Raw genomic sequence first — 25,407 nt, forward strand, 5'->3', positions numbered from 1 at the left:
AAAACTCTTTGAGTGAGGGACCCAAGACTACTTGATTTTTTGACCAGTTTATCTTCAATGAGTTTGTTGGTTCAAATTATGAGGTGACTCCTCAATCAAGTGTGTGGGCTTAACCCTTGTTCTAAATCAAGTGAGCATTTCCAATTTTACCAAAACGTACAATATTCCCAACCATTAGAATTAATTTAAATGTTTGGGACCTATTTATTAATTGAGGAGCTTTTCTATGATTTTTGGGGACTGTGGAGACTATTAATCGCTCTGCTTCCGAGTGGATGTTGTATCTGGACTTGGCTGCTTCCTCTTTAGCTTCTTCACCGCTCCCCTTTGATTTGACCTTCTTCCCTGCTAGAAAGAATCTCCGATGCCAAAGTAAGCTTATAATAATTTAAACCTCTCCTTTTATCCACTCCCCTCTCAGAAAAGAATGATTACCTTTCATATGTGGCATCCTCCCTTTTATAGAGTTTTCTCTTCATCCCTTTTCGTTTTCTTTCTATTTCCTTGAAGAAGTCAAAGCCTAATCCCTTGAAATAAGGGATTTTCTCAAGATATTCCGTTCGAATCCCGAGAACTCTGGAATCTAAATGCATTATCCTCTCTGGGTGGTTATTTCACCAGATCTTACTCGATCTAGATTGATACCCGAATGATTGCACCCTGAACACTAGATCTACAGAACAATAATCTGATCCGGATGCCTTATTGTGTGACTGAGGGATTTATACCTCCACAAGGACCTATTTATTAATTGCAGCCCCCCCCCCCCCCCCAAAAAAAAAAAAGAATAAAAAATTATACAACCATGCTAAACTCTGATCCAACCAAAAAAGAAAAATTCTTTTGAACTTGATCCAAGGTTTTGAAAATGGATGGTCATCAAACTTATAACTCCCAAACTTAAAATTGAAATTCATCGATGAAAAATAATTATTTTTGAAAAAAAAATTCTAGACTTCATAAAATTTTGTCCTCTACAATCCTGAAGCATCGGATCATTTTTTTAAATGCCATAAAGTGAGCCCAAGGATCCTTAGTGAGGGTGAAATCCTTATTAACTTAGTAAGGCTAATTCGACTGTGATTTTTTTATATTATTATTTTTTAATGTAAGGGTGTGGGCCGGATTGTCTCTATCAAATTTTCATACAGACTCCCATTTCAAACTTTTTTTAAGTCATCAAGTGAGGAACTTTTCCATTTTGGGGGGACTTGTGATCTTAAGGGCAACCATTAGAAATATTAAAAAAAACATCGAAAATGACATATAGGGCGGCTGTCACTTGTTTTTTCAGTTGTGATGAATGCACGCGGTCTTATAGGCAGCTGACGTGACAAGTGCACAAAATCATAGATCATTTTCATTGGGATATACAAGAAAAAGATGTGCGGTTCTGTGCCCTTGATGCATCACTCACCCAATCCCATGCATTCATCGTCATTCTTTGTTTTTTTTTTAAAAGAATAATGATTTTCTAACTAGAAAATCTTCACTCGGTTTATGTGTTAGGGACATGGAATCGTAGATCTATTTTCTCGGGATACATAATGAAAATTCACATAAAAGATGTGTATTTGTGTATCTCAAGAAACAAAAATCTATGATTCTATGTCCGTAACATTCCATCCTGAGTATTGACCGAGTAACATTCCATCCTAAGTATTGACCGAGTCAAGATTTTCTAGTTTGAATATTGACTTCAAATAAAATAAATATTTTTTTTAATTTTAATTTTGATTTATTTTATTAAACCTCCTTTCTTGAGAGAAACACCATATACTAGGCTTATAAGCAGGTTTAATATAATGAAGTTTGGGCATTCTTGATTTATATTATATAAAAAAAAAAACTGAGAAATTAATTGCAGAATATAAAATTTAGTATTTGGGTAGTTGAGGTGTTGAAATTGGCAGACAATATGAAAGGCCCATGGTCTTATTTTTCATTTTTTTTATTGAATTTTCTTCTATTTCTTCCCAAATTCATAGAATTGACCTAAAGAAATATCTGGGTTGTTGAAATTAGGGTTCCCGGGTAGATTGTAGTGGGTACCCTTTTTTAAAGATTCACACCTTTTGGGTTTTCGTACTTGTTCTTGTCTTGATTTGAAATTTTGGATATTTAATTTCTTAAATTTTTTTTTTTTTTTTTTTTGGGTTCTGGACAACCCCACCATATCCGTTGCACTAACAGTTGAATTAGGAGAAACTTGAATTAATGGCTGGTCTAACAGGCGGCCCAGCTCTTGAAAACCTCCATATAAATGTGGAGGAAGTGCAGAACAAGTTCAAAGAAGAGGAGGAAGGGAGACCAATGGTGCCTCCCGCGATTCATAGATCGAGCTCTCGGCCTCAGCTTGATGTCAGTGGAGCTGCAATTCAAGGGAATTTAGAAGAGAGAGACCCCACAATTCTGTTGCCTAATCAGTCGGATGATATCTCTCATTTGGCTTTGGACATTGGAGGTCAATTAATTTCTTATATTTATATATGAAAGTTTGTTTTCTGGGTGTTTAGATTTTGAATTGGTATCAATCAGAAAAAAAAAAAAGAAGAGAGATTTTGAATTGGTGGCTCAAATAATTTTCCTTTCTGGGTCTGAGTTGAATTTTTTTGGGCTCATCTGGTCTTTTTGCCTCTTATTTGGGAAGTGGGTATCTTTGAAATTTGGTATTTGGGTCTTCAATGATTCTATTTCTACACTTTAAATTATTCTATTTCTCAATTCTCCTGTTTTATCCTGTTCAATTTTGCTCCTTTTTTTTTTAAGGGGTGGGGGGTTGTAGAGTCCTCTCTTCTTATATGATAGAGTGTCACTCTATCATGATAAAGATGGATTTTTTTAGCCCCAGATTTTATTCTCAATCTGTTCCATGTTTTTCTTAGTCACATATAGTTCATTTAATTGATTATTTCTTTCATGTATGTGTAGCTCAATTGTTCGACGACGTGGGTTTGATCCCATATGACCAAGAAACCAAAAATGAGAGAAGGAACTTAAATTCTGATTTGCTGTTGAGTGGAAATTTTTTGTTTTGTTTGTTATTCTGCTTCATAATTTGGAAACTAGAATTATCTTGGTATCCTCCCTGCCCACTTGTGATGAAAACTTTTTTTTTTTTTCATTTGAGAATGAATTAAATGAAGCATTTCCAGGATACTTTTAGTCTAATTTTTATACTTGGTTTAAAATGGGCATTTTTTGGATGATCATATGGAAGTGAACTTCAATTACAGTTTCTCTTTTGAACATTGTTTCTCCTTCTTCACTCTGATCTTATTTGGTTAAAGTAATTTGGTGATCTCTTAAGGCATGTTTTATATGGATATAGATATAATTCTGTGGTTTATTGTTAGGATCTTTGATCAAGTTGGTGTATTTCTCAAGACACGAGGACCGTTCACTTGATGATAAGCGGAAGAAATTTCTGAAGGAGAGACTAGGGGTTTCCAATGGTAATAGGAGGAGCTATCCTATTCTTGGTGGAAGACTCCATTTTGTGAAGTTTGAGTCTACAAAGATTAATGACTGCTTAGATTTTATTCATTCAAAGCAGCTTCACCGGGGCGGTACGCATATACAAATCAACTTCTCTGTTTTGTTATGTTAACTTCATTTGGACATTTTCTTCAAGTTTCTTAACAAAATTACTTCATTAGGATTAATGTTCTATGCTAATTCTGGGCAGTTTCTTATGGATAGGGATTGACCCACGGTGTTGGCCCTCTGAGGCCCCAGCCAAAGACAATGCAATAATTAAGGTAAATTCTGTTTTGGGGAATACTTTTGAATATTATATCACTCTGATTTGAAATTCTAGGATCAACATTTACTTGCTTCATCCAATTAGGAACTCTTTTTGATAATTGCCTTCATGCAATTTCTTGGTCTTCTCTCAAAAAAGATTTTTAGAATGATCAAAGCAAAGGTATGATTGTTGTTAGCCAACCAACTACTCCAAAAGACCAATCTGTTGGAGGATATAAGAGGGTCACAGGGCTTAACTGGGGTATGATACAACCAAGAGTGGAGGAAAATATGCATTCAACACTCCCCCTCACCCATAAGGGTGGAAAGAATCAAACACGTGACCTGTACGAACCTAGTGGTCTGATACCATGTTACTCCAAAAGACCAATCTGTTGGAGAGAACGATGAATTTAAGAGGGTCACGGGGCTTAACTGGGGTATGACACGCCCAAGAGTGGAGGAAAATATACACTCAACAATTGTAAGGTATGGTATTATTTAAAAGAAACTGGGATATAGGTTCCACTAGACATGTGTATAACCTTTTAATTAGATCGACAAAGTTACCTTTTTGGCAAGCCGTTGACTATCCAATACAGACAATAATTTTTTCCCCAACTAGTTGGTTGTTCCAAAAAAAATTAACTCTACCTAAAACCCTGAATACCACACCCAAGAGCACTGTTTAAGGCATCCCCCTTTTCAATGGATATAATTTTCATTATGGAGTCAACAAAAGGCACTTTTTAGGTTGCTTATAACTGGAAACTGATGTCTCATTTTTTGAAGTAGTTCACAGCAATTCTAAATTTATACACTTCGTTTTTAAACTAGACAAACTCAACCAAATTCAAGAATCCATATGATTTACTTATAGATGAATATGGTTGAGAAAGAATCCTTGTCTATTTGACAACCAAATATAGCAGCAATGCGACTTCCATTTACTGTGGGAAAATTGTTTATTGTATTAGGTCGAAATTAATTTCGTTTCTTTGCTTAGGATCTTTGATTTTTATTTGCTCCAAGTGCTCTCATATTGATTAAGTAGTTTGAGTTTGTGAGCAGGCCACGGGAGGTGGGGCATACAAGTTTGCAGATCTCTTCAAAGAGAGGCTTGGGGTTAGTCTTGACAAGGAAGATGAAATGGCCTGTCTGGTGGCTGGAGCTAATTTTTTGCTCAAGGTGTGACCTGATACCTCAGTCCTCTTTTGATTCTTTGTCTATGATGAGAATTGTTGAAAGCTCTAAATAATGTATAGAATATTGAATGTTTTCAAATTCTTGTCGATTCTTTCATAACTCACTAGTCTGAGAATGTTCAATAAGAAACTTTGGATTTTCCTCATGATTCTTTTTTCTCTGAGTTGTTCTTTTACCATTGTTGATCCGTATCTTTAGAACAGTTTTAATGGAAAAAATGTCATCCAGTGTAAAGATTTGGGACATTTTTTTTTTATAGGTATAAGGTTAGTGGTTATCAAATGAAGTTGAGTTCATGGGGGTTTGAACCTAGGACGTGGGAACAACACGCCACACGTCTTACCACTTAGCTAAGTTGGCACTTCAAAAAGATTTGGGACAATTTCAGAACAAAGATTTCATTTTTAAATTTCTTTTCTTATTCCATACACAACATAGCCCCGGAAAAGTTTTGAAAGTTGACTATATTTGTGGTAAGAGCCTTCTTTTATTTACTAAAAAATGTTGTAGGATCATATCCACGATGAATGGACATGGACCCATAGCTCAGTTGGTTGACATCTTGCAATGCATCTTTGAGTCGTAAGTTCGAGTCCAACTTACCCATCCAAAAAATTGTTGTACATGCTTATACTTTTAGACATAATATCCCAACACATCTGTGCAGTTGAATTTTATAATACTAAAAGTTATATTTAAGTTGAAGGTGCTAAAAGAGTGAGAGGGAGACCCCTAAGAATGTGGATGAGAGAGTGGAAGTGGAATTTCTTTGAAGGTTTTCTGTTTAGATGGGATAATTTGTAATATCAGTGAGTCTTAGATGAAGTCTAGGTTATTTCTCTGTTGAGGTGCATTTGCTCTCTTGCTGTAATGTTGCCTCCCTCGACCTCCTCTTTCTCATATTTAACTTGTCAAAAATGAAAAATAAAACTATAAACACACTTTCAATATAAAAAAGTTGAATGGAGGAACAGAATTTGTTTAGCCGACCCAAGTCTTTGGGATAAGGCTTCAATGATGATGATGACATTTATGAAAATATGAAATGATTATATAGATAGTTTGATATGCCTTTTGTGGGTCTTTAACTAGATAATGGATGGATGAAAAAGAAAAACAAACACTAATTAGATTTAATGTAAGTAGCATGTGATAATTATGAAGATAAGAAGGGAAAATATTTTAACGCCAAGGGTTGGTGAGATGATCAAGACTCAAGACCACGCCTTAGGAAGCGAAGGTGTTGAGTTTGAATCCCACCTTGGGGGCCACCCTCAGGGATTTATCCAAGAAATTACCTGATGCTTGTGAGGGGAGGGGACTGCACGTACTATGAGGATTTGTCGGGTGCTCTGAGAGGCCTGGATACCTCGGTTCCAAAAAAAAAAAATGTAGGACAAGAAGGAACAAGATAGATTAAGTTTTGTCCTAATTGTGTAGCGTGAAATTATGATTAAAAGGCTCAGTTTGACCTGTTTGATCTACTTTTGTTATCATTATACATTTATACCTGTTACCATTGTTGAGATTTCTTTTGATTATTGTGTAGGCAATCCGACATGAAGCTTTCACACACATGGAGGGTCATAAGGAATTTGTGCAGATTGACCAGAATGATTTGTTCCCCTATCTTCTTGTTAATATTGGCTCCGGTGTTAGTATGATCAAGGTATAACTCCTATTATTTATCTCCTTATTTACTGGAGGTTCCTTCATGTGAACCAAGAAATCTGATTATTAGTCTCAATCTTGAGCTGGGTATAGGTTGACGGAGATGGGAAGTTTCAGCGGGTTAGTGGGACAAATGTTGGGGGTGGTACTTATTGGGGCCTGGGAAAGCTTTTAACGAAATGCAAGAGGTTCTTACATAGTCTTCACATTTTTGTGTAGTCCTTAGTTCTCTTATTTAAATGGATTACTCATTTGATTGGTAAATGTAGTCTGTTCTCACATATATTTTTGGTTCCAGCTTTGATGAGTTACTAGAGTTGAGCCAACGGGGAGATAATAAGGTGATAGATATGCTTGTTGGAGATATTTATGGTGGTATGGACTACACTAAGGTATATGTTGTTGCAATTTTTAATCTTACTCTTGCTTGATGAGAAAGCAAGTTAACTATACGGGATGCCCACAAAAATAGTGAAGTATGAGATGCATTTTTTTTTTTTTTAAATATGGAGAGAAGCATTATTCAGGAAATTCCATGTGCCCAACAGAGAACAAATGAAATAATGATTTTTTATATGAAGTTTAAATACTTAAATTAAGGGTCCATTTAAATGAAGGAGAAGGCTTGTGCATCCTGCCTAGGTGGGATAAACTTTGGTTCCAAGGTTACTCTAGAATCTAGACTGCTTATCCAAGGACTGCTACTAGTATGACTTTCAAGCTACAACACTCACTGATCTTTATGGCACAATGAGTTCTATTGTATCATGCATATGTCATGATTCATCGATTTTGTAATAGCTAAAAACCTAAAACCCTTGGTGGGATACCTATGAAACATATTACTTCAGAGGTCATTATTATATCTATTTTTAATATTCTGTATAATGTTTGCATACTACTTCGTGGCTTATTTATTGTGTGAAAATTATTATTATTATAATAATAATAATAATAAAAAAAAGTAGTGCCACTAAGCTAAGTGGTAAGACTTGTGGAGGTTGTTCCTAGGTCCTAGGTTCAAACCCCTTGAACCCATACTTCTTATGCTAACTATTAACAATTAACAATATTCATGTACTAACCAAGCATTTACCTATAAAATAAAATAAAATAAAAATAATAATGATAATACAAAAACTGTTCTTATCTTCACTTTAGACTGATCAACCACTCTAATTATTTAAATGGTCACAGATTGGTCTCACAGCATCAACAATTGCTTCAAGCTTTGGAAAGGCGATTTCTGAAAATAAGGAGCTTGAAGATTATAGGCCTGAAGATATATCCTTGTCCCTCTTGCGTATGATTTCATACAATATTGGGCAGGTGAGTCGCTCATAATAAAACTTATAACATGCTTAGATTACCTATTGTGAGGCATGGACAAGCACATTTTAAGAAATTTATTCATGGAGAACAAGATGCAAACTATCCTTGAATTTTATTTTATTTTATTTTCTTCTTATTTTTCCCCTTTGGTTTGAGTTTTCTTTTACTTAAATCAGAGTATTTCCTTTATAAATTGAAGGATAGTATGATATCACTGCTTATCTGCATAACATTTAACAACTTGCTGGATAACATTATTAAAAGAATTAATTGAGGAGGAAAAACAATGCAAAAATTACATAAACTCTCAAAAACATTCTTGGACTGGAGAAAGGGTTGCTTGATTTGCTTTCGTGATGTTGCTGAAGACAGCATCCATGCTGTTACACAAGTGCCAAATCTAATCAAAGAGATGAAGGCTAGTCTCCATGGGTGTAAACCAGTTTCATGGTCATAGAAATAATATCTAATCTCTTTAAGCAAATGAACCTCCTCTATCAAAGGGTTCAGCAAGAATTAAGTCTCAGAAATGGAAGCACATCAAGTCCTAGCATGCCATTGAATATTTCCTCCCTTATCTGAAAGGCAACCAGTTGATTCTGTTCCAGTTATCATCAAAGTTAATATTAGAACTATCTTACCTCGAATCATTTCATCTCTGTAAGTGTTTTGAACAACACCCCTGCCCAAGAAAATAAAAATAAAAAAATAAATAATAATAAAAAATAAAAAATTTAGTGTGTGATTTGATTTTACGATTAACTTCCAAATAGGAGTTAACCAATTTAAGAGGCATTCATTTGGAAGTGCCCTTTAATCTGTGTTTGTTTTAAGCTTTATTTACCTGATATATTTCTAGCTGACATATCTCACTCATAAGCTACTTGGAATTGGTATAGATTAGCTATCTTGTATATTGAAACTTTTTAGTTTCTGATTTAACTTTCCTTTGGTAGATCTCTTACTTGACCGCGCTACGGTTCGGACTTAAGCGTATATTTTTTGGAGGATTTTTCATACGGGGCCATGCATATACCATGGACACGATCTCCTTCGCAGTTCAATTCTGGTAAGTACGGTGCCAATCTTTCAATAATAGGATCTACCTAATTTTCAATTTTTTTTTATCTATCGAAAAAAACAAAAAAACAAAAAAACAAAAATGAACGATGATGATTATTCTTTTCAAAATGTTTTCCTGCTACCAAGTCTTATATTTTTCTTTTTTAAATGCTTCACTTCTTCATGTGCTCCTCTGCTTTATTTATTCTTTTGGTTATTTCAATTCCTTTCTCATAATGTTCAGTTGAACATCTTTTTCTTTTTAGGTCTAAAACTGAGGCACAAGCAATGTTTTTACGGCATGAGGGATTTCTTGGAGCTTTGGGTGCATTCATGAGCTATGAGAGGCATGGTCTTGATGACTTAATGGCTCACCAATTAGTGGAACGATTCCCAATGGGCGCGCCTTACGTGGGAGGAAAGATTCATGGTCCACCACTAGGGGATTTGAGTGAGAAGGCAAGTGTATGATGTAAAACTTATGTAATCTAGATGCTGACATGCTTTTGAGTTTTAGATTAGGGTATTAAATGTCAGATATGATGACTCTAAGGGGCCTGATTTGTTAAACCTATGTACTATTTTGTGAAAGGTAATAGAGGAAATATAATATACTCAGATATAGTGGTACAATAGTAAAGATAGAATGAAAAAATATGATTAATTCTGAAAAAAAAATTGTGATTAGCAAATTCTCGAAAAGATGAAATAGGTTAAGTGGTATTTTATTGGTAGATTAATTTATATTATTTATTTCAAGATTTTGTCGCTTTGAAGTTCACATTATCTGTAACTTTTTTTGAAAAAAAAAATCTTAGGCTTTAATGGTAAAATGCTCATTGGGAGGGGGAAGAGCTCATTGCGTTGTTGAGGTGCTTGGACTAGATGATTTTTGACTATAACGCTCCAGATAGGAGAATTTGGGCCGAAAGAAAGAATGGGGATTTCTCTGTGAGCTCGTTTTACTCATCTTTCCTTGCCCCTCTTCATACACCCTTCCCCGCTGCCATTTGAGGTCCTAAAGTACCTTCTAAGATACCTTCTTTCGTGTGGTTGACGGTGTTGGAAAGTCTTCCAACTGTGGGCCATCTCTGTAGAAGAGGTTTCATCTTAGCAAACTTTTGTGGCTAGTGTCAAAATGACGGAGAGTCTGCCAACCATGTGTTGCTGAATTGCCGTCTAGCAAAAGAAGTTTGGGAGCACTTTCTTGGCTTGTTCGGTTTGGTGGGCTGTTTTCTGGACACTATTCGCTCGCTTTTCGACTCTTGGTTGGCTTGGGGTTTCTCTTTCTCAGGAGCGAAGCGTTTATTGTGGAGTTTATGATATAGGACAACTATATGTGGAATACCAGAAATTTTTCGCAGAGTCGAGTCAGTCAAACCTGGTCAACTTGGGTTTGACCAGTCTGGTCTGGATTGACCCGGTTGAGTCCATACTCAACCCAATTTTGATTTAAGTCCTATGTGCTTAGTCTGTTTTAGTTTTAAAAGTTGTTTGGTTAGTTTCTATTTCGTCTAGTTTCTAATTTGTTTTTAGGTTTTTATTTTTTTATAATTTAGTTTTTATTCTTTAGACTATTATCAAAGTGCTTAGAAGTGTCCAAATTAGGTTATAATAGGTTTAGAAGGTTTCTATCTTCTTATAGATAGGTTAGGAAAGTTACTTTTTGATATTTTAGAATGTTCCTAAGTTGTTATGATGAAGTTATTTATTTAAGGAGCTTCAAAAACGAACTTTAATTAATTCAATTCTCTTTTGCATTATCTTAATTATTTTTTAGTTCTTTATTTTATTTTCCTTCAAGGTATTGCTTGTTTACTTATTGAATCTATTGATTCACACGCTTCCGCTATGTCAAGTGGTATCAGAGTCTCGTTTGAGAGTCTTACCACCTTCAACATGGTCGAAGAACACTGATCCTTGTAACCAAAGATCAATTGGATCAAAGGTTCAAGGAAGTAGGTGAACATCGAAGTTATCTTATTCACAACTTATTGTTTGTACAACATGTTGATCCTTCAACTCGACAATCTTTTCCGTATTACATGCAAGGTACAAGGCAAGTTGTGCCAATTGATTATAGATAGTGGAAGTTCGGAAAATATAATTTCGAGCTACATGGTTGATACACTCATGCTACTCACTTCTCAACACCCTATACCTTATTCTATAGGTTGGGTGGACGATGAGTGGAAGAAGAATGTGACAAACCAATGCTCTTTTTTTTTTAGCATTGGATAATATAAGGATGAAGTTTTTTGTGACATCGTCCCAATGAGAGCATGCCATATCTTCTTGGGTAGGCCTTGGCTTCATGATAATGATGTCACATATCGGTGTAAAGCCAACACCTATTCTTTTATGCATAATGGTGTCAAAGTGTGATGCTACACCCTTCCCATGCAAAGCCCAAGGTTTCCCTACCAACCAAGGAGGAGACAACATACTTTTTTTTTCTAACATCAATGAAAACTTAAAGGAAATAAGCCAAGTGTCTCCAGCGGCGGTGCAACCTTCCAACCGAAACCCTCCTCAGTTCCTCATCAAGTGCAACCCCTCCTTGAAAAATTTTCTCGTATTTTTCTTTCAGAATTATCGGATTCATTGCCTCCTATGAAAAATATCTAACACCACATCGATTGGTACCCGTTGCAAGTCTCCCAAATTTGCCCCATTATAGGATGAGTCCGAAAGAGCATGACATATTAAAAGAACAAGTGAAGAAGAACCTTGAAACTTCTACTGACAACTACAAAGTCAATGTCGATAAGCATAAGAGATTCAAGAGTTATGAAGAAGGAGACTTGGTCATGGTTTATCTTAGTAAAGATTACTTTTTCGCCAAAACTTACAATAAGACCAAGTTGAGAAAAATTGGACTCCTTCGCATCTTGAAGAAGATAAGCAATAATACTTATGTGATGAATTTACTTGGTGATATGCTATGGTCAATTCAATTCTCTAAACAAAGTCTGAAAAACGGATATCACTGAAAATGAATTAGAGTGAGAGATGAATGGAAAACAAGAGAAAAAAATGGCTTTAAGAAAAACTCGAGGAAGAGTTTTTTCAAAGAAACTGGTCTGATGTAGGACATCTACATGAGGAAGACCAAAATTTTATGACCGAGTTGGCATAGTCAAACCTGGTCAACTCATGTTTGACCAGCCTGGTTCGGGCTGACCTGGTTGAGTCCATACTCAACCCAATTCTGATTTTAATCCAGTGTGTTTAGTTTATTTTAGTTTTAAAAGTTGTTTGGTTAGTTTCTATTTCATCAAGTTTCTAATTTGTTTTTAGGTTTCTATTAAAAGTCAATCTGGACTAATAGGTTTAGAAAGTTTTTATCATATTATTGATGGGTTAGGAAAGCTACTTTTTGAAATTTTAGAATGTTTCTAAGTTGTTATGATGAAGTTATCTATATAAGGAGCTTCGAAAACGAAATTTAATCAATTCAATTCTCTTTTGTATTATCTTAATATTTTTCAGTTCTTTCAAGCTATTGCTTGTTTACCTATTGAATTTATTGATTCGCATGCTTCCACTATGTTAGTTTAACTCTTTTTACCATTTGTTGGGGTTTGTGGAAGGAACGGAATAAACGTATCTTTGAAGGAAGAGATCTCAGTTGTCAAGAGTTAATATTCTCCATCTTGTCACTCTTATTTTACTGGGGGAAGGCGTTCAAGGTCTTTGGGGGAATTTTCTTGTTAGATAGGACCGTGTTTGTAACTTGTCTGTAGATTAGTTTCTCCTGTATTGTTTTTCCCTTTTTTTCTTTTTTCTTTTCTTTTCTCCCAAGAGTTCATCTTGAACACCTTGTACATTCTTTTCTCTCTTTAATAAAATTTTGCCTATCCAAAAAAAAAAAAAAAAGGTGTTCAACAGATTCAACTTTATAAAAAGACAAGAAAACAATTTATTTTAATTCAAGGTGATTGTTTTTTTCAGTGATTCCCAAAATAAATCTTGTTTTCTGGTCCCCCTTCTTACAAATCTTCATTTTTTGGGATGTCCAATACCAGATTTCATGGATGGAAAAGTTTGTGCAGAAAGGCACTGAGATCATTGCTCCTGTCCCAATGGCTCCACCGGGAACTACTGGTCTTGGGGGCTTTGAATCACCTTCTTCCAAGGGAGATACTCTGCGTTCCGACGATGCTGCTTTAAATGTTGGGGTGCTTCATCTTGTACCAACGTTGGAAGTGTTCCCATTATTGGCAGACCCGAAAATGTATAGTTTTGTGAACTTGCTAGCCTATCTAAAATTACTTATCACATTTTGAATAATATTTACAAAGTTTAATGTTGGGGTGCTTCATTTATTTATTATTGTCTACTACTAACACCCCTTCTGTCGTGAGAGATTTAGGTCTGTCCATTTTTTTTGCACAAGTAAGCACCGAATGAGTTCCTAACATTTTAATAGTGAAATGTCTACAGATATGAACCTAACACTATCGATCTCTCAGATCACGGTGAGCTTGAGTAAGCTACTAAACCTTTTTTGTCTTCTATTTAAGAACGTCCATCCATTAGTGCTTGCAAGATTCATTTTAATCATTAGTGTCCAATCATGACTATCATAGATTCAAGGGAGATATAAATATTTAACATTTTCTTTGGCTCATATGGGAAATATATCATTCTGTAGGTATTGGTTCACCGTGCTGTCAGAGCATTTACGCGATCTTGTTGATAAGGTAGATACCCATATCTTTGTGATATCATCTTGGTTTTTTTTGGGTAGCACAAATTTTGTTGGTTGAACATATCTTATTTACTTTATAGTTAATTTCCGACTTAATTAGAAGTTTAAAGTGGTGGATTCTTGGAATTGCTTTCTAATTATGTGACCTTGATATGTTTTATATTAGGCAGTAGCTAGTGAAGGTGGAACTGATGATGCTAAAAGAAGGGGTGATGCATTTGCTCGTGCATTCTCTGCTCACTTGGCTAGGTAACTTGTACTCTCTAACACTCATGCAAACTTAACTAATATACAAATTAAGTAAAAGAGTGCCAACGCTAAAGATTTTTTCCGGCAACAGATTGAGAAAAAGATTTCCCGACGCAAAAAAGGTGTTCACTTTTAATCAGTAGCCGATGGATTGACAACAACATTACCTTGATAATTTTTCCTAGGAAAAGCATCTGGCTGCAATAACGTAGCCTATCATGGCAGTTGTCACGCATGCAGGAAGGAACTCACCTGCGATATAAGTATTATTGAATTTTGGATCCCATCCCTGCATGGCTCTACACATCTAGGAATGGACTCACTTTCCATTACAGAATTATTAAATTGTGGGGAACTGTCCCTATGTGTATACCAACTGACATGACACTGCTGTTAGACGGTCTTCCTTGGCATGTTATGTGGAGGCAAATGTCATTGCCAGATATTTGGAATGAAGTCTTCATACGGATGCCTTATGTAAATTGCTTATCTTTGTTTCTTTTGGTTACTAGCCTTACAAACTAGAACATAATGTATGTTGTTAGTGGTGCCTTCGTTGGCCTCCATCTGGTTTTTACCCATAAAAAAAGACTTACAAACTAGAACAATTTGGATATCCCATGGTGGGAAAATAATTATGATATAATCTTATGGTTTAGACACTTATCTACTATGCTCCATCATAGAAGATGATACCTATAATTATTTTAATGGGAGTTCTTTCAATCCAGGATTACCAGACCTCCCTGTCTCACTTGATTCGACAACTTACTATTCTATAATTTTCATTGACAATTTAAAAGGATTCATTGAGCCAATTTTTTTTTTTTTTCGGGAGTAGGCTTTGGTGATGATGATGACGACTGTTCTATTATTTTAATTTACTATCTTGTAACTTGTTAAATAGGTTGATGGAAGAACCTGCTGCTTATGGAAAGTTAGGATTGGCCAATCTTTTGGAGCTAAGGGAGGAGTGCTTGAGGGAGTTCCAATTTGTCGATGCCTATAGAACCATCAAACAAAGGTGGGTGCATCACACTATCGATCATTGCTTTTCTTTAACAGTTTATTGATTTGAACACAAGGTGGTTATATGGTTTAGGATAGAATTTTATTGATATATTTTATGTAAACTCTGTTCTTTCATTAAACTTTACATTTGAGTGTTGAACATATTCTACTAAATCCAGGCATTAGAATTGGATGCTCCCCATATATTCTAATTTTCTGGATCCATTTCTCCTTCTTCATGTGGTAGGGAAAATGAGGCATCCCTTGCTGTTTTGCCTGACCTTCTAATGGAGCTCGATAGTATGAGTGAGGTACGTTCAACGACTTCATTTCAATCCTCTTCTCAATAAAGTTCCAGTTTTGGGGTTTGTAGTTTGTACCGTACTATTGTAATGAGGTTATGCTTCCAATCTAAGTTTAACCTGAAGTCAGAACTCATTTTTTTTACTTCGTAAACATATATGATGTGAAGCTGGCTTTGAGCCATTAGTTCCATTTTATGTTGGTTTGTGTCACAGTAAAGTCATTATTCAGTCTCCAATGCTTTCTGAGTTCTTCTAATTATGTGAATCCTTATCTATTGTAGGAGTCAAGACTGCTTACCCTAATTGAAGGTGTTCTTGCTGCAAATATTTTTGACTGGGGATCACGTGCCTGTGTGGAGCTCTACCATAAAGGAACTATTATTGAAATATATCGAATGAGTCGCAAAAAGATGCAACGACCTTGGCAGGCAAGTGAAATAAAAAGATACCAAATGTCAAAAAAGGAAGATTTAAAATAACAAAAATTTGCTAACCGTGAAAAGGAAGATGTGATTAGTGTTGGGACATTTACATGCAGTTACCATTTATTTCTTGAACAGTCAACACGAAACATGCCCAGAATCAATGTTTTGATATGTGTTGGTTTGTCTTGAAATATTTGGGTATGTTCCGATTAACCTTGGACTGTTATGCAACAATCTTTGTCGGCAAGTGAAATAAATAGATATTGCATGGAAAAAGGAAGACATGATTAGTGTTGGGAGTTCATCTGTGTGCAGTTACCATTCATTAATAAGAATATTTAAGTAGGTAAGTGCATGGTTTAAAATGTCGTACTATTTTGGAATATATCTACCGATATATAGCCCTTTTTGAACATTCCAATAGGAAACATGCCTGGAATTGAAATTTCGATGAATGTTTTGGTATCTGTCCAAAACATTATGAGACAACACAGAACATAATGAAACCAAATCAGAAATCAGAAAGAGCGGACAAGTAAGAAGCAATGACTCTTTCTAGGAGAACATAAATGGTTCCCCTCCATTTTTGATGAATATTTGAGATGCTCCGTGTTTTTCAATTAATGACATAACTCTTGACCCTGGTATTCTATAAGAGACTTTTTAAAATGACCTAAATTTCCTCATATTCAAACTCTAGAAAAAAATCCTTAATTTTCGCTCCAAAACCCATCGTATGCAACCTCAAGGGTAAAGTCTTCTTACTCTCATCTTTAACCTTGAGATTTTATCTCCTTCAATATCACTTTAAACCTTCAAAATCCTATCCAACCTTCAAACATTGAGAAAAAGATCGGATTTTGGGAGAAAAATGATTGATTTATAGATGCATATTGGTTCGAAAAAGTATGATACATTTGAAAAAAATAGTTGGAGTCATTTTATGACCCAAAACATTTTTTTTTACAGTAAGTCTCTCCAAAATGTTTATTTTTTATGAATGTTTTGGAATGTTTCATTCCTTTTCATTGAATGTTTCAGAGTTTTTTCTTGACCTAAACATTCTTCCGAAAAGAAATTTTAAACCTTGGATAAATGCCTAGTTTTTGTGCTTTCAGGTGGATAATTTTGATATCTTTAAAGAGAGAATGCTAGGTTCTGGAGACAGAAAGCCTCCCCCACATAAAAGAGCTCTGCTCTTTGTGGACAACTCTGGTGCCGATATTGTTCTTGGGATGCTTCCATTAGCACGGGAACTCCTCCGCCGTGGAACTGAGGTGAGTTTATTTTGCAAGTTAACGAAGGTTTAGAATCACTTCATGGTGAGCATACTTATCTAACCCATCATATGAGACAAGTCTTGTTCCACTCGGTTCGAGTATATTTACTTGATAAGGCAATTAGAGGTGACAATTTATGAGATCCCTGCCTTCGCCAAATTCAGCTATAAATTCAAATATTTAAAACTAACTGAAATTGTTAATGCAGGTTGTACTGGTGGCGAACTCCCTTCCTGCACTAAATGATGTGACCGCGATGGAACTTCCCGAGATTGTAGCTGAGGCTGCCAAGGTTTGTTTCTGAATATGTACATGAGCACTTATATATGTCCTTTCGAAAAGATCTCCACATTGACACTATCAAAGTTCTAAAGTAAACCAACACAATTATTACTCAATACCCTTCAGCCTTTCTTCGTTCTGTATGCTGTATTTCTCTTTTTCATTTTAATCAAAACAAGGAAACTTATTGTTCTAATCCACAGCATTGTGATGTGCTTCGAAAAGCTGCTGAAGCAGGAGGCCTACTCATGGATGCCATGATAAACATCCAAGATGTTTCTAAAGAGCATTCATCTTCGGTTCCTTTGATGGTTGTTGAGAATGGGTGTGGGAGTCCGTGCATAGACCTTCGACAGGTCAGCTCGGAGCTTGCTGCTGCTGCAAAAGCTGCCGATCTGGTGCAATCCTTTTTTCTTGTTTCTTACTTCGGTGTGAAAAATGCAGAAACTTCAACAACAAAAAAAAAACAAACAAACAAACATAAAAGAATGTAAAGCTTAGACATTATTCCATTCTAAATTTATTGCCTTGCAGATAATCTTGGAAGGAATGGGTCGTGCTCTTCATACCAACTTCAATGCTCGATTTAAATGTGATACTCTAAAGGTAATAATACTTCACTATTGAGGAAGTCTTACATCATAAAGGGCCAATTATGACAAAAATTTCCGGTGGTCAGGAATTGGGATCCATTACTAGATGAGTCTAGTAGGGATCTTCTTGGTTGAAACCAACCTAATTGCATGGCCCAAAACAATGTTTCTAAAGGCCTTGGAGCCACGCAGTGAGGCTTGAAGGTGACAACTTAGCTAAGTTGGTAAGGTCTGGAATGTTGATCCCACAATGTAGGTTCAAAACTCGTTGAAGCTACCTTCACACTGACTACTAACCCTTGCTTGCAAAAAACAAAAAAAAAAAAAAAAAACAGTTCATGTGTATTGTGAGAAGATTTGAGGGGATTCCATGTTTAAACTAGAAAAACTTGTCTTGCAGCTAGCAATGGTGAAGAATCAGAGGTTGGCAGAGAAACTGGTCAAAGGAAATATTTATGACTGTGTCTGCAGATATGAACCGGCTGGTTGAAGGCTCCAATTATCCAAGTTTGTAACTCAGAATTTCTAAAAACAATCCTGAGAAACTGGACAAGCTGCGAAGTGCAAAAAAAGATTTTTCTTTTCTGAATTCCTATTAAATTAATAAGAAAACGTAAAAAGTTTTCCCCTTGAGGGGGTATATTAGTTAGGGTTGCTACTGTGAACTTGGGACTTAAATAAAGAATGGCCCAATGCAACATTTAATCTTGTTATACAGTTTAGAACAGAAGGGAATAAATAGTGTACTCTGTAAAAAAGTAGACCAGTAGAAAATTTCAGCAATTTTTGTTTTAGAATCAATTTTCCAAGTTTGGGTTGTTGGTTACATTTGGAGATTGACCTAAATTAGTAATTCCAAGAGAATTGATTGGTTCTTGCTCACATTTCATTTGATCATTGCTGTCTAGAGTTCAACCCAAAAAAAAAAAAAAATAGTGATATATGTGAATGCTAGTACACCCCATCTCTTTGTCCATTTATCCTTCAATTGGAGTCATTCTATTAATAGGCAAGAGGGGGACTTGAATTCTCAATATTTATTATGTATAAGATTACAAACTGTCATTGTTCATCGTCATCTGGGTTGTCAACGAATGTTTATTAGTTCGGATACGGCAATATTTGAAATTTTTATTTGATATCTGAATTTGAATTTGAATTCGAATCTAATTATCTTATTAGAAATATCGGTTAATATCCAATTAGAATTCGAATAATTTGTATATTAAAAAAGCAACATAATTTTTTCTTATCCAATTGATTTTTTATTATTTAAAAAACTTATTAGATATTATATTATATTATATAATAAATAAATGAAATGAAATAAAATATATTATATTATTTATATAAAAAATAAAATAAAATATATTATATATTATTTCGAATAGGATTCAAAATGTTAATATCCGAATCAATATCTGATAAGGATTCAAATATATAAAACTATCCAAATTAGAATCTGATGTCCGAAAATTTCGAATTCGAATTTTCGACCATCCATTGACACCCCTAATCGTCATCATAATCTTATTTGAAAATTTTGGTGATCAAGGTTCGTGTCAGGAGGTATCTGCTCCTCACATTTAGTGAATAGGTGGGACATGGAGGAATATCCAGAAATTGGTATCCAGACATACCCCTCCACGTTTTGATGAATGTTTGAGACAACCCTGTGTTTCAAGACTGATGATATGCCCCCCTTGACCTTGATATACTCTAATAGGCTAATGAAAAATGAATTATATGCCCTCATCTTGGACTAGACGTTAAAAATAGAAAAAAGAAAAAAACCTTGCTTTTTTTTCTTATGACCATTCACCTGTAGCCTCTTTGGTAAAATTCTTTATCTTCATCTTAAACATTAGATTCTTTCTACTTCGACCTTCAAGCCTCGAGAAAAAATTATGACTTTTGGATAAGTAATTTTGTGCAGAAAAAATAAAGGGTTTTCTACAAGGCTAAGGTGGGGTTGAATAGATTAAAAATAATTTACCATATAGAGGTTGAAAAACTTGAATATGTCCGACTTTTGAGAGAAAAATCAAACTAGAGTTTAAAGATAAAGGTCATTTTTCATTAGTCTACAAGAGAAGACCAAGGTCAAGAGGCAAAACATAGGATCCCTCAAATATTCATTAAAACAAGGTGTAAGGGTATGTCTAAATCACTCCAAATTAACAGAAAATCATATTTTATCATTTACTCCACATATCCAAACCTCCTTCAAATTTCTCAACTTGGGATAGAGTGAACAACTGGTGTGGCAGCTTGTAATGGTGAAGCAACACGAGGCTTACAACCAAAATGATTAAAGAAAATATACACTCAGAATGAGAAGGGGTGGTCTTAATGTAGGTTTCACAGACATCTATGCATCAATATGTATTCATCTACGTCGACAATCATTTATCTAACATACAAGATCATTTAAATCTTCTACATGTATAATATCATCGTCCTTGAAATCTTCTGCCATTCTCACGACTCCTCATATTTTTCCTGCGTTGGGCCCATCTCTCTTTAATATCAACAATTTCATCCACCAGGTTCCCTTCAATCCCACTTTCGGGCACTTGACATAACTTGGCTGTGTCAAAATCTCCCCTTATTCTAGCAGTCTCAGCTAACAAATCAGTTATTAGCATCTCGGTCGTCCTTGTTGTGATCCCCCTTAGATACCAAGAAATGGGTGGGGGTGGAACAATAGCTGGTTGGATTAGTTGCTCTAAACTCACCATCGACCCAACCCTTCCTTTGCCCCCGGTGCATGAATCATAATCGGCCCATGTTTTGGGTTTGAAAGGAAAGCACGATTGTTCGTCAACGAATAGAGGTTCTACTCTCCAGCAGCCCTCGAATCTTTCCATAAATCCTGTTTTCACTTGTTTAAACTTCATCTGAAAGATCCAAAAATTAAAAAAAATATATATAAAATCAGCCTAAAGGTATTTGTTAATGCACTGTAACTTAAGTTAATCCTATTGTTTTGGATCGTGAATTGGACATATAAGAGTTGCTAATACATGTTAGGTGCCTTGTCTACAAACACTTTGTCTTCTCCATATGTTTCAAGGGAAATCTGTTGAGACATGGAACACACCCTAGAAACAAAATGTATGTGAGCAAAGAAAATTTTCCTTACCGAGTAATCATCTCTATTCTGATCCACGATAACATGGACTGAAATGGTTCCTGACCACCAAAGAAACCTCCACAAAGCTGCTTGTTCTACTTCAACCACCTGCCTTGAACCCTCATCAACCAATACCCTTCTCGATATCACTTCCTGATAAAGAGATTTGATCTCGTTAAAAGCTGAAAAGTGAAGTTTACTTAAGATTCAAGGTTTCATTCATCATCAAAACCATATCCAAAAGAATAATGATTTTCTGACGCCCCCCTCTGACACGAGCCCCCATACGCCCCCTTGACGTGGCATGTGTTAGAACCATAGATTTTTCATCAGGATACACAATTGCACATATTTATGGGGATGTACAGTTGTGTATCCAAAGCAAAAAAAATCTATGGTTCTCGCCCATGCCACGTCAGGAGGCATGTGTCAGAGGGGGTGTCAGAAAATCATGACTCTATCCCAAATACATGGGGGAAACTGAATGTATTTTGTTCATTATAATGAGTGCAATTGAATCAACTTAAACTAGTGTTTTTAAACATCAATACATATGGATGGATTGATGTTAATACATTATATATATGTATGTATGCCTGCATGTGTCCGCATAAAAATAATTCCCAGATTTACATCCTCCAACGTAAAAGACCAATGCATGGGCATGTGGAATTCCATTCCCTACTACGATTCTACATCACAAGTTGAATCCAAAAAGGAATAATAGAAAAACAGATAACAGTTACCTTGATATTCTTGAAGACCCTTCTATTGTCGGGGTCTGTAACAATATCATATACTGCATCTGGTGGCAAACCAACTTTGACCTTCACATTAAGGTTGCAAAGAGACCCTTTTGGTACGCTGACCTGCCAAAAATTTACATTAGATCCCTCATCCTTTCCTAACTAAGGTTTCTACATCCCAGCCTCTCATATTAAGACATTGGAGACAAAAATATCTGCCCAAAGTGGAAATCTATTGTACCTCTACCTGGTAAACTTTATGGCTGATATCCAAAATCATAGTCGTAAAAGCAACACAAACATTGATTTTTTTTTTGATGAATAAAATAGAGATTGAGTTATGATATTCCCAACAATAGGTGTGATGTGAGGCAATTTTGGAGTGAGTCCAAGATAGCATTCTTCTTCTCTATTAACTTCTCTACCAAGGTACGTATTTGCAGGATTTTCTTAACATCCATGACTCAGGTAACTTGGGGCAAAAAAATTGAATCTATTGGATGAGTTTTGTCTTAAATAGGAAAAACAAAACAATGAAGGATAGAGTTTTACGATGGAGCACAAGTGTTCAATTTCCTGGTATTTAACTCTTCCATACCTTTATTTGTGGAGGTTGGTCAACCCAAGTTGGATGTTCTTTCCAAGCCTTCAATTGCTTGTCCAAGTCGGCCTCAAGAGCAGCACGTGATGCTTTCTCCTTTTGTACGACAGAATTTACTTCTCCCTCATCCTTCACCAACTTCTTGAAGTGTAACTAACAACATAGGAAGGGATTCTTGACTCAACTTGGTAAACATCCATCAATTTAGTGAAAGGAACTAAAAGTACAGACTTACCTTCAAATAATTTTGAAGTCTTTGAGGGATCTGGACAAATAATGGTGGGAGTGCTAGATCAAATGCCTTTGGACGCCCATTTCTCTTGTTGACATGAATACTCTGACTTGGTCTACTTGATCCGGTGTCATCCATTAAAGTGTGGATTTGATCTTAAAAGGAGGTTAAGCGAGTTGCTTCTCCTGGTACTTTAGCACTGGAAATATTATCCAACATTTTCGTTTCATAATTACTAACTTATTAAAGCTAATAAGAAAAAAATATTAAAAAGCCTACAGATCAGAGCTCGCAAAGGGAAATAACCTCCAAATGAAACCCTAACCTCACTGTAAAAGACTAAGTATCAGCATGCCAATTATTAAGAAGCTCAAAGATTGATGTTGGGAGAACCCAACAAATCCCAAATTAATTAAAAAACAAACCCTACATTTTAGCAATTGCGCATGATGGGCCTAAACCTCTCTTCTTTGTTTGATATAATCAATAAGTACCAATCAAACTTATCTCGTGAAGATAAGTTTGATTCAAATCCTTAACAAAATGAAAGACGGATACATCCTCAAGACATATTAAACAAACGGATCAAGGGACATAAGAAAAAACATATGTAAAAACAATGTAACATTAATAAATTTTCAAATATGGGTTAGAAGTTTCAGATTGAGCTGATTTTTTGTGAGGATGATCTCTATGATGGAAAGATCATCCGGAAAAAAAAATAGTCCAATCTGAAACTTCTAACCCCATTAAAAGTGATTTAGAATGTGGACCGTCGATTTTTTGTCAATTTGTGCCAATAATTTGTAAATCACTTTTGATGGATTTAGAAGTTTCAGATTGAGCTGATTTTTTGTGAGGATGATCTTCTCATCATTTTTTTTTTTTTTTTGAGAAGTATAATATATTGATCAAAGAGGGGAAAAAAAAAAAACAAGGAGGCCGAGAAAGCCTCACAAAGAGCACCAAAGGAAAGAAAACTACAACGTTAGTAATTACATAAAGAATGCCATCTAAAAACAAAATCTTCAAAAGTAGTTCCCGAGAACTCTATGCTCCGTTTTGACCAAAGGTATAAAAAACCCAAGATCTCCAAGAAAATTTTATGAAAGGTACTACTCCTGTTGTTGAACACTCTGTTGCTTCTCTCGTTCCAGACCTCCCAAGCAATAGCCGCAGGAAGCATATTCCATAGGATCCGTTTTCTGTTGTGGAAAGCATTACTGTTCCACTCTACTAACACCGAGGAAAACTTACAAGGAAGGACCCAATAAATATGGAATAATTCAAAGAAAGATGACCAAATATCATGAGAAAAGGAACAATGAATTAAAATATGATCAACAGATTCCCCATCTCTCAAACACAGAGGACAGCCATTGGGAATGATCCATCCCCACACAATCAGATTATCCAAAGTCAAAATCCTACCACGGGAGGCCAACCAAACAAAAAAAGATATTTTAGAGGGGATTACCTTGGACCAAATGATGGATCCCGCACGGGATCGCTCTGCAAAGGGAGTAAGCCACTTAAAGTGACCATCCTCGCAAAAAATCAGCTCAATCCAAAACCTCTAACCCATATTTTGGAAAACCATTGTTTTTACATATGTCCCATGAACCACCCTCTAAACAAAATATTATGCACCTTTATAGAGCACTAAATTGAACCCAAAAATCAACACAGCCACAAATAAAGAGTACCTACCAAAAAGGTTTATTGATTGTTTTGGTTAATGAAAAAACTGATACAGTATTTGCCAATACATTCGATACGAACTGATACATTCCTCAAACATGCAGTGTTTAGGGGTCAATGTTTTGTATCGATCTCGGCCAATACGCTCCGATATTTTAAACAATTTCTCCCAATCCATTCTCCTTACCTACACCCTAGAGTTGCCAAAATTAAAAGTTCACTGATCATCACAAGTTGCCAATAGTATTGCCGAATCGAGTAAATCCTTTAACTGAAGTCTATCAATTCCAATCAACCAATGTTGCGAAACACCCATTTGAAAAATGCACCAAATTTAACACAAATCCTTTAACCGAAGTCTATCGATTCCAATCAACCAAGGTTGTGAAACACTCATCTGAAAATACACCAAAATTCAACAGGAACTTCCTATAAAAATTTCAACAAAAAAATAAAATAAAATTCTTGATAAGAAAATTACAGATAAGGTTTTTTTCTTTTTTTCAAATCATCCAATATGATTGAAAAAAAAATACCAATTTCAACACAAAACATTTCAATAAGCATAAGTCAAAAATTAAAACAAACAATACCCATAGTCCATAGAACAACACAGAAATCAATTTACATCCAAATCCACAAAAACAAAAAAAATCACCCTTTTGGAAAAAAAAAAACCAAATAGAGCTCAAATCACTGAAACAAGAATTACCCATCCAGAATTACAGCACTAATACCATAATCTTCTCAGTAAACAGAAAAATACAGAAATTTTTTAGCTAGGGGACCCAGAAATTAAAACAGATTTTCAAATATTTCAGTATAATTACGCTAAGAGAGGGATTGCAGTTGCACTTACTGAAGAAACAGAGATCGGATGACAAGATCTGATGGTGGAATATTCACTCCATGACAGAGATTCTCAACATTAAAGTTTCTTTTCTTCAAAATGCGATCCCACAGCTGAAAAGAATAGTTGGGAAAAACAGGTCAACACTTGAAGTGTATCTCGAAAAATATTTTGCTCACAAAAATTAAGTTTACAGTTATCACAGAATCCGGGATCCACCAATCAGATGAGTCCACGTGTATGTGTAATGAATAATCTCAAATT

At 35.3% G+C, this 25,407-nt stretch overlaps 2 protein-coding genes across 5 annotated transcripts; one reads left to right on the forward strand and one right to left on the reverse strand.

The window, feature by feature from the left end:
- Window positions 1-1,838: 1,838 nt before the first annotated feature.
- On the forward strand, window positions 1,839-18,678 carry LOC147398843 (pantothenate kinase 2). 2 transcript variants are annotated; one of them, XM_086448172.1, is made up of 22 exons: window positions 1,839-2,464; window positions 3,357-3,569; window positions 3,703-3,761; window positions 4,819-4,935; window positions 6,503-6,622; window positions 6,718-6,812; window positions 6,923-7,016; window positions 7,822-7,953; window positions 8,913-9,025; window positions 9,285-9,477; window positions 13,047-13,255; window positions 13,465-13,509; window positions 13,676-13,724; window positions 13,899-13,981; window positions 14,889-15,005; window positions 15,240-15,303; window positions 15,579-15,725; window positions 16,841-16,999; window positions 17,211-17,294; window positions 17,488-17,682; window positions 17,819-17,890; window positions 18,278-18,678. In XM_086448172.1, exons 1-22 carry the CDS (start codon window positions 2,218-2,220, stop codon window positions 18,365-18,367), a joined length of 2,697 nt encoding a protein of 898 aa, XP_086304298.1. In that variant the 5' UTR covers window positions 1,839-2,217; the 3' UTR covers window positions 18,368-18,678. The 2 variants fall into 2 exon arrangements, with proteins under 2 accessions (XP_086304298.1, XP_086304299.1); XM_086448173.1 differs by lacking the exons at window positions 1,839-2,464; window positions 3,357-3,569; window positions 3,703-3,761 and adding an exon at window positions 4,006-4,236.
- A 1,507-nt stretch (window positions 18,679-20,185) lies between these two features.
- On the reverse strand, window positions 20,186-25,290 carry LOC147398844 (uncharacterized). Of its 3 annotated transcripts, none has more exons than XM_086448174.1 (6): window positions 25,153-25,290; window positions 22,596-22,791; window positions 22,358-22,513; window positions 21,760-21,882; window positions 21,023-21,166; window positions 20,186-20,777 (listed from the first exon to the last, which is right to left on the reverse strand). In XM_086448174.1, exons 2-6 carry the CDS (start codon window positions 22,728-22,730, stop codon window positions 20,331-20,333), a joined length of 1,005 nt encoding a protein of 334 aa, XP_086304300.1. In that variant the 5' UTR covers window positions 22,731-22,791; window positions 25,153-25,290; the 3' UTR covers window positions 20,186-20,330. The 3 variants fall into 3 exon arrangements, with proteins under 3 accessions (XP_086304300.1, XP_086304301.1, XP_086304302.1); XM_086448175.1 differs by having other exon boundaries at window positions 22,596-22,783; window positions 25,153-25,239; XM_086448176.1 differs by lacking the exon at window positions 21,760-21,882.
- Window positions 25,291-25,407: the final 117 nt, after the last annotated feature.

The sequence above is a fragment of the Akebia trifoliata genome, chromosome 7 (assembly GCF_017979445.1).
Source record: "Akebia trifoliata isolate Shusen 1 chromosome 7, ASM1797944v1, whole genome shotgun sequence".
Taxonomy (NCBI): Eukaryota; Viridiplantae; Streptophyta; class Magnoliopsida; order Ranunculales; family Lardizabalaceae; genus Akebia; species Akebia trifoliata.